The 10,114-nt window shown below is 39.5% G+C and overlaps 1 protein-coding gene across 1 annotated transcript in view; it reads right to left on the bottom strand.

Moving 5' to 3' along the window:
* Positions 1–2,415: 2,415 nt before the first annotated feature.
* Positions 2,416–10,114, bottom strand: part of polr3e (polymerase (RNA) III (DNA directed) polypeptide E) — a 66,288-nt gene continuing 58,589 nt past the window's right edge. Inside the window, exons 20-22 of the mRNA XM_072559776.1 lie at positions 5,509–5,586; positions 4,094–4,219; positions 2,416–3,224 (exon numbers count right to left, since the gene is read on the bottom strand). Of these exons, the coding sequence (XP_072415877.1) occupies positions 3,168–3,224; positions 4,094–4,219; positions 5,509–5,586 (261 nt within the window). The 3' untranslated portion in view covers positions 2,416–3,167. The remainder of the gene's footprint in view (positions 3,225–4,093; positions 4,220–5,508; positions 5,587–10,114) is intronic.

The following is a 10,114-nucleotide window of genomic DNA, read 5'->3' as shown; positions in this document are numbered from 1 at the left end:
AGTTTCAGTATTTGAAGTTCTTAATAAATAACTTCTGATTTCAGCTTTTATGGTTTGTTCCAATTTTTATAAGCCTGGAAAAATTCAATAGTGGGAATAAATAGCTGAAGTCAAGGAATTCATTAATTATTGCAAAAGGGTTGGGCTGCAATTAATGGAATACATTACCTTCTGATGCAGCCCTGCTACATACATTTAAGTAAACTAAAACACTCCAAGGTATAGTCAACTCCTAGTTTATTCTAAACTCTAATCCAGAGTGATGCTGGAGAAGGAAATGACAGGTGGCCTTCAAGCAGTATAGCTGAAGAGACAAAACCTTTTAATGGTGATGTAGGAACAAAAAAAAATGAAGTTAACAAAACAGTTCAAATCGATAGCCTATTGATTCAGAAGGCTGCTCAGTGCTTGCCCAGAAAGATGTCTATCAACTTCTATCCTGAAGCATACTAATCATTTCGATTACACTTTCTTTAGTGTATTTAAAAATTCACTCTACTCCCTTCTCAAATAACTGTCCTCTTCCATGCTCCCTCCCTTTCCTCAGGTATTATCCAATGATACTCTTACACTATCTAGATAAATTCTCTGAAGGATATTATGTAATTGAAGTGATTGTTGAATGGTCTTTCCCTATACTCTTGCCAGTTGCATATATGATCAAACCTGTGCTACAGTTACTTCAACTTTCTCATTTGCTCCTTTTTATTGTCTTTGGTATTTTCCTGACTTTTGACTTGGTCCAAATTAATATTTTGGAAAGTTGAGGGCACAATGTTAAACAATTATAAGCATCACCGCTCCTTTATCTGATTTGGTTCATTATTACTTCCCAAGCAATGCAAACTTTGCAACTAAAGTAAAATTATAGAAACATCCTCAGCCAAAGTGCAACATAGACATCAATTTACAACACTGGGCATAGTTTTGTGTCTATATTTTAATAGTAAGTTGCACATCTTTGTGTAGCAATATAAAACCATGTCTATTTCATAAAGTGAGATCATTATTATAAAACATATTCCAGCACATTGCTGTACAGAATAAATCAAAATTCACCATCACCTGATAGCAACTGAAACCAAAACTCCTGTTCAACTCTGCACCTGAACACTATCAGCCATTTGGACTCATAAGTTTACATTTAATACTGAACAAACTACCAGATCCTTACATAGGTCACAAGGCTTGATGCTGCCCCTCCAAAGAAGTTGAAATGGACAAAAAATGCTGGGTTCACCTCAGAACTTTGCCACTGAGACTTAAGTTACTTATGGATTAATCTAAATTTTTGATCAATATATCCTCATTTGAGATTATAGTGAAGCACTAAAGAACTTTTTTTTTACATTTGTACATGTGTACATCAACCTTGGCCAGCTTCAGATTAAAGTCTTTTTGGAATAAAACAGGATGAGTAACCTATTGCTGTCATTCATCCAATCTGCTTGGGTTTGAGTAGAAAACAAAAGCAGCCAATATTCCCTATCCCTACAAAAAGCCTACTTGGGTATCAATACATGTGAATATCAACAGAGGTTTAAAAAATGGTTGGAGAGAATGCCAGCACTTGATTGAAGAATGGTCATTGCCAATTAGCTCCCATCAAACTGCAAAGCTTAGAATCTCATTCAAATAAGATTCATTTACTCAGCTTGCAGGAGTAGGTGATGTTGCTCCCTCTGGGTGGAGCATCCAGAATTAGTGATCAGTTTCTGCATAAGGGATACACCTTGCCCACCACAAAAAAGGGATGGGAATCTTTGGAATTCAATATCCCAGGAAACAGTGGTTACACAACATCAAGTATACTCATGTCTCTAAATTGACAGATTATCGTTCCCACAAAGGAAATGCAGGGATCAGATAGGATGAGGAGGATTAGATCAACAACAATAACAGATTGGCAACATTTTTTCTATCATGAGCCTAGTCCTGACACACTTGGCATTCATTAGGAAGATGTGGCATGGAATAAATCAAGGCAGTTTAACAAAAACTTATTTTACCTCATATGCAGAAATGACATTGGAGGGGCAGCTGATTTAAATACAAGTCATAACTATATTTCATTATGTTCTTATTCACAATCCAGCCAGTCTTTGTCAGCAAAGGCAAGATATCACAAATAAAAAAAAACACAGGGGAGATGATACTGACTGCAGCAAACAAGTATAAGAAACAAAGGGTTCAAGGAAAGGCTGTATCAGGTTTTATAGGTAGCAGACAGGGGCAAATAAACCTTTGAATTTGTCAACAATGTATGTAATAGGCACTCTCAAACAACTTGGACACTTTGTCCATTAACTTTTCTACATTCCCCAGGCAGTTCTATACAGCAAAAATACATACATTCCATACACACAAAAGTTTCAACTTACAAAACTTCACAAATAAAAAGCCATAGCAACCCCATGGTTTAAACATTTTATTTACAGAGTTCATCTGATTGTGCAGCAACTGAATAGGTGCTACACTTTTCACCTGAAAAATGACAATTTCAATGTGGAATATAATTTAAAAAAACATGAATATGCCACACAAAAAAGGTATCTTGGAACCAAGGAAGTCAGCACAATTCACTGGTATTAAAACAGCAAAATGCCAAATTAAACATTCAATAGATAAGGTGAATCTCTTTCACTCTGGGATTTTACAAGATTGCCAGTTTACAGCTTTTACTCATGAAATAGATTAGATTTTACGTTTTAGAGATGACTTTTTAATGAACAGAACCAGAGCCTTTGATTTGCTTGTCCTGTGAAATAAACTGTAATGTGCACTGAGGTGGTCAGGGATTAAAGATGATTTCAAATTACAGAAGAAATGAAACTATATTCCATGATTCCTCATGAGTGGAGTCAGAAGATGCATTTTGATAACCAATCAAAACTTTATTTTGTACACGGAATTAAAAGCAATAAATCCAGGTCAGATTCGCTGAGCTGCGAACATTAATTAGGCTCTTATTCCCTACATAGGTAGATGTTATCATTTCATCAGGCTCTCACTGAGTTCCAATGAATGGTCAAAGGCTTGAGTGTTGTATGGTACGATTGTCTGTTATTCCATCTCTGGAGCGAAGCCAGCGTTCCACCTTCATTCATTATCCCATTGCCCTGTTCCAAAAGACAGTCATTGTATAGGAACAGGACATTCTGCAGTTGTCAAGAAGGCAGGGTCCCCTTAAGATACCACATTCCACCATGACTTGCACAGCAGTCCTATGAAAAGAAGTTCAATCGGACAATTACAATGCTAGGGAATGCCAGGAAATGAAATGAAAGACTTGTATTTGGATTATTTCATGCATGGCCTGGAGATGTAGGTGTCACAGGCAAGTTAGCACTTACTTACTATCTTTAGATGCCCGGAGATGGTGGTGAAAAGCTTGTACAATGGAGGGCAATTACAAGTCAATAAGTGTGAAACTCAAATCACATATCAGCTCAACTGAATAAGACTGGTATCTTTCTTTCCCAAAGTGTATTAGTGAAACAACCTTTTTACAACAGCTGTATTTTTATTGACAAGGATCTACGTTTATATTGTGTCTTTAATGTAACAAAATGCCATTAGGCACTTCACAAATGCATTACAAACCACTGAGCTACAGAAGGCAATATTAGAACAGAAGACAAAAAACTGGGTCAAAGATGCAGATGTTAAGGAATGTCAAGGGGAAGAGAGAGGCAGGAGTGGTCAGGGGGCAGTGAGCTCAGGGCCCCCAGATAGCTGAATGCATGTCTGTCAATGGTGCTACAATCAAAATTGGGCATGTGTGGGAAGCCAAAGTTGGAGGAGTGCAGAGATCTTGGGACATTATGGGCTGGAAGAGATTATAAATATAAGAGTAGTGAGGTTAAGAACAGATTTGAAAACAAGAATGAGATTTTAAAATGGAGGTAGTGCCAAAGAACGAGAGAGGTGATGGGTAAGCAGGACTTGCTGAGAGTTGAGCTACTTAAGAGGAGTTCAGGTGTACAAAAGTTGGAAGATGGGTAGTTACCATCATTTCCACTTTAGACCAGAGCTCTGCTCCATTATATAAGGGCAAATTTCAACTACTGCATTAAGCTGTTGGCCAAATTACCTTCAGAACTTTATCCACATCGGGCTTACTGAGACTTTCCCCAAAATCTTGGCCCAGTTTAGACTGAATGACATTCCTACGCACGCGATAATTTTTTGAAAAAATTTCAAGGAGTATCTGCCGATGCTGAAATGAGAAAAACGTCAGTCATGCATCACTGAAGTAACAAAGCAAGCCTGTTTCAAGTATCAGAACTACATAGACAGGTGGAGGCTCTCAAACAGCAATCAGTCCCACTCTCGCTCTTTCCCCACAGCTGTGCTACTTCTTCCTCTAAGTGTATTTCTAATTCCAGCTGTTATTATTGAATCTGCTTCCACCACCCAATCAGACAGTGCATTTAAGATCAGTACTCATACTTAAGGAAAGAATTTCTCATCTCCCCTCTGGCTCTTCTACTAATCATTTCTGGTTTCAACAACTCACATTCCAGGGGAAACAGTTTCTCTCGTCTCTTAAATCCCTTCATAATAGTTTACACCCCATTCCATTTCACTTGACCTTATCCACTCTGTAATTACTGTATCCAGCCCCTGTTTATTGACAGAGGTTGGGCCTTTTCCAAAGTAACATAAACCAGTCAATATCCTATCCATTGTTTTTCTCAATTCTATTGATATCAAGGTCAGAAGACACTAGATATGTCAGACACCAGATATGTCAGACACCGTCCTAAGACACACATCATTATACATCGCCTTGCCTTGTTGAAACGATTCTAGATCAGAAATCATCTCCAAGCCGATACTCCTGATCCTCTGAGTCCCATAACTGCCATCTCACTGTTTACAGTCACAATATTAAGTGACATTGCAGTTTGATTGGTTTCATGATATTAATAAAACTTTATTTTCTAGGTTATTTTGTGTCTGTGGGAATAAAAGCCATGTATTTTTCATGCTGATGACTTCAATGCAATTTTCTTCCTTTTGATCTCATCTTGCTTCTAGAAAATCAGGTTTACTTCTTGGCTGAAGGAATCCTTCCTGAGATTACCTAACATAATGTGATCTGACACAGCAGGCCATTTGACCCATCATACCTGCACTGCATTTTTCACTCAGCCTACCCAATGAACTCCATGCCTCCAATTTCTCCCAGTAGCCCTGGAAAGTCAGTTATTAAATTTGCTTCCACTGTATTCCAGATGGTAATAACTCACTGAATAAAACAATTTTCCTCTATCTCACCCCACTGGCTCATTTGCTAATTATCTCACCCTGGCCTTGAATTATCCAGTAACTTCCCAGTTCACCTCACCTCTTTAATCCTCTTAGGCCCTGGTGCTGTTCTGCATGATGGGCTGAACCCTTAACAATGAAAACCACAAGAAACTATGTGGTCTGTAGATTAAAGCAGGATTTAAGAGCTTTTAAATAACAATTGCAAAAAATACTTTGGAATAAGACACTTGCCTGATCAAAGGAGTCCCCAGCTTCCCATAGTGCAAACACCTTTTGTTCGTCAGCTGTTGCGGTTGTCTGTGGAGGGAACTGAACAGCATCTGTGTAAGTAAATATGATCCTACACTCAAACTGAAAACCAAACCGGGAGCACTGAGTGATGGAAAGTTTGGAACTCCATCCATTCACAGTGGCAAGGGCTGGCTCTGGATCAGACAAGCCCAAAACATTGCTGTGGTGAACAAGTGATTTACCAAGGTCACTCAGTGTCCTGCCAGAGGGAAATCAGAGTCTGGACATTTAGCTTCACGCAGTCCAGTGATCGAAGTCTAAAAAGGCTCCAGGATTGACAAACAGTGGGGAAGATAGAAACTAGGAACAGAAGTAGGTCAGAATCAACCAGGAGAAAGTGAGGATTGCATTTGCTGGAGGTCTCCTCAGATGCTGCCTGACCTGCTGTGTTTTTCCAGCACTACACCCTCGATGCAGAAGTAGGTCATTCAACCTTTCACGTCTTCTCCACCATTCAAAACAATCATGAGTCACCTTCTAACTCAATGTTAAGTTCCTGCTTGCTCTACATACTCCTTGATGCCTTTAATATCTTAAAAAGAACCTCTGTTGTATATATAAGCAGTGACCCAGCACCCACAGCCTTTGTCTCAGGCTGACTATCTGCGAGTAAAGAAATGTTTCCTCATCTCAGTCCTAAACAGCCTACCTCATATCCTGAGCCTGTGACCTATGGCTCTAGACACCACAGTGTATTATCGAGGCAAGCCGTGCAGGTGTGAGCTCAGTTACACAACTGCTCCCTCTGGCTTGGCAAAACTGTCTGGGCCTTGCTATGTAAGAGTGGGCTAAGAGAGTGAACAAACTCCATTTTGGGTTACAGACTCAACATTACAAATGGTTTCTATGCATGTCAGATAGCCGGATAAAATATAAAATTAAGGTCGACATAAACATCAATTGCATTACAATCAGGAAGGAAGAAATAAATATATTGAGTAAATAACTTTTATTTCATATTCAGGATATCCCAAAGAACTTAAAAAGGACTTAAGATGTGGGTGTTGACCTTAAACCGAGCATTTATTGCCGACATAAAGTTCCTTGACACGGGAAGCATTGCAGTCCACGTGGTGCAGGTATGCCAACATGACTGTCAGTTGGTTGATACAACGGAGAGATTTGCTAGGCCATTTCTGGGGGCAGCAAGGAGAAACTGAGGACTGCAGGTGCTGGAAATCAGAGTCAAAGAGTGTGGTGAGGAGCTTATGTTCAAATGTTGATTCTCCTACTCCTCGGATGCTGCCTGACCGGCTGTGCTTTTCCAGCAGCACACTCTTGCACATTGCAGGGGGCAGTTAAGAGCCAACAACATTGATGTGGGTTGGGATTCAGGTTAGACCAGATAAGATCAGGAAGACAAAGCTTTTCTATAGGATACTAACGAACCTGTTGGGTTTAAGACAAATTAGCCATTTCATGACCACTTTTTTTAATTGTGTATTTTTATGAATTCTTAAGCTAAGGTGGGCTTTGAAAATAAAAGCTCAGATTGGAAGTTTAGTTTTACATCTATGGATTTTATGCTCTGTATCGTAACCACAACAATGACTGGTCCAAGGGTACCTCACAGCCAAAAGGTTAATTCTGGAGTGCTGTTGCTCTATTCTAGAATAGGTAAACATAGAAACAATTTGTACACATCAAGATCCCACAATCAGTCACGGTCCAATCAACCTTGTTGGTAGAAAGTGAAGATCTCAACAAACAGAGAGAAGACCAAGCATGCACAATCCTCTCAACATTGACTCAAAGTGCCTGCATACATTAAATGCTTGCCCTACACTGAGGATTTACCAGAGATTGTTTAGTAGACATAGTTATGTATAATTACAAATAATTACACTGAACTATAGCACTAAAACAGACCTTCGGGCTCAACATGTTTACATCTGTGTTCATATTTCACATGAGCCACCTCCCACTCCAATGTGTTTCATCCTAGCAGCGTATCATCCTACTACTTACTCTTTTGTACGTTTCTCAGCTTCCCCTTAAATGTGCCATTCACCTCAGCACTCCCTATGGTAGAGTCCCATTACTCTCTGGGTGAAGACATTTCTCTTGAATTCCCATTTAGATTTTTAGGCAACTGCTCTACACTTATGGCCCCAAACTTTGCTTCTCCAACAAATGGAAAACAATAGAATCAAGCCAGATACATCTATCACCAGGACTGATGCAATGCCACAACAGATACAAGCTTGGCAGCTGCAACACAGGGGCAAGTCCTAAACATGAAGTGCTGGATTTATAAACCAAGCATGTAACAGTTTTGTTGGCAAATTGCTATAAGAGCCAGGAATATGACATTAACCTGCATAAGGCACTTTCAATCAGCATTATTTTGAACGTTCATTCACTTCAGGTTGTTTCTCTCAAAATCTATAATCTAGACAGCAGAAAGGAAGCAAAAAGCTGCAATTTGAGATTTATTGATGTCTCACTTATAGTTTACATCATCACTCGGAATAAACTGTAGCTTCATTGTGGCCTGTTGTAACTCAACATGTCTTCAATTTACAGTCAACAAAATCCTTCGTGGGCTCCCACTTTATTTCCAGATCATTCAGCACAGAGAAGGGAGCTCAGAGGTTAGCAGCCAGTTACTGACATTAACTGGCTTATTGTTAGTGAATCCAGAAAACTTTCAAGTGGTAAGAGAAACAAAAACAAAAACATCACAACAACCCTGCTTTTTAATGTTTTAAAATCTCTCTGGGATCATGAAGCACAGGCGGCCATCTGGTCAATTGTACCAATTTGGCACCTTTGCACTAAATTCAAAGATACTTCAGGTTTCACACTGATAGGAGATATCTCTCACACATTCTCTAATCAAAAAGGAAATGTAGATGCAGTAACATGCTGGGAGAAAGGAGAGACAATGGAATGGGCGGAGTGATTTGCCAATCTTGAACCCTGCAGTCACATCCTGGAATTGAAGAAAGCAAACAAAAGTTTGCTAACATCAACGAAACAGATATAGTTTCCAACTTAAAACGTTTCTTAGAAACCCAGCTCTATGCGTTTAGTCAGAGCATATTTCATCATATGGCTCAGGGTCACATTTTGTCTGGTAATGCTCCTGTGAGCACCTTGAGAAATTTCTAAGATGCATTAGAAGCACAAGCCATCACTGTTACTGCTGGATCTAACACTAAAATAGCCTGAACTGCAACAGGTTTGGGATTTCAAAGGAAATTCAGGTCAAATACAAGCTGGATTTGTTGTCCAGTTTAGCCGTTCGAATTTAGTGCAAGCGAATCCCATCATCAACGTGTCTGGAGCTTATGTGGCTCTTTAACAGCATGATAAATGACAGTATGGATGGCAGATCGGAGATTCGGTGCATGGTTGTGGTCACTGCATCAAAACTGGAAGGAGAACAACATTTTCTTCAAGAATCAGCTACACATTAACCATAAGATATAGGAACAGAATTAGGCCATTCAGCCCACAGACTCTACTCCACTATTCTATCAAGACAGATATGCTTCTCAACCCCATTCTTCTACCTTATCCCAGTAACTTTGATCCCCTTACTACTCAAGAATCTCTCTCTTTGAAAATACTTGGTTTGAACTTGTGACAAGGACACTTTATTCTAGCACTTTCTAACTCTAACCTCCCAGACTCTGTGGCTAACATTCACTGGAGTCGTCCATAGCACTGGCTCCATTAAAGCTCCTCTTTTGTTATTTCAAAGTGCATTTCAATGTCTCAGACTGAAATCCTGATTGCTCACTTTTATCATCAAGATGCTGCTGTAACAGGGAGAGAATGAAGAGCACTAAACCTATGTTCATCAGCTCTTTTATAGAAGGCTCACTTCATTAAAACTATTTCCTCCTGAATGCAAATAAAAAATGGCCTCAAAATTGCCCAGAGATGTACGTGTAATGCGTGTGTTGGAAGCACCTCTGTAATCTTACAGCCACATTGTTAACAACTTACAACAATTGCTACGGTAAAATTAAAATTTAGCATTGAATATGGAAGCTGTGGCATAGCGACAGTAAATGTGTCTTGATATCAGGTTACAAGATTGCATGATATCTAGCCGGGGCGTTTGGTGGGTGTAGAAGGGGTTTGGGACTAATAGTCTTTTCCAGTTCTTTACCTATGCCTGGAGAGTTGCCACCACTCATAGCCCATGGACTGTGCAAACACCTTTTGCTACATTTCAATGGCTAGTACTGTATAAATATAGCAACATTATATCATAATTATTGCCAGTGGGCCAACACCCACACAGCCAGACTACGGTTCTGACAGTCAACTCCAAACTCTGCTTCAGCAAACTCTCTCTCAACAATTAAAGGAAAGAGCTGGACAACCCAGACCCCTCAGCAAACCACTAGATTTTGGTAATTTTGTTTAATAAATGATTAAAAAGGGAGTCAAAGGTTATCAGGGTGAGGGATCGGGGGTTGATCATGGAGCTGAGGTGACAATCAGAGCAGTTCTGGATTTTGCTGAGTGGTGAAGACTCAAAATGCTGAATAGCTCAATCCTGCTCATACTTCGTTATGTTCTTCCATTA

Source organism: Chiloscyllium punctatum, chromosome 40, assembly GCF_047496795.1.
Source record: "Chiloscyllium punctatum isolate Juve2018m chromosome 40, sChiPun1.3, whole genome shotgun sequence".
Taxonomy (NCBI): Eukaryota; Metazoa; Chordata; class Chondrichthyes; order Orectolobiformes; family Hemiscylliidae; genus Chiloscyllium; species Chiloscyllium punctatum.
This window is presented reverse-complemented; position numbering and strand designations above follow the sequence as displayed.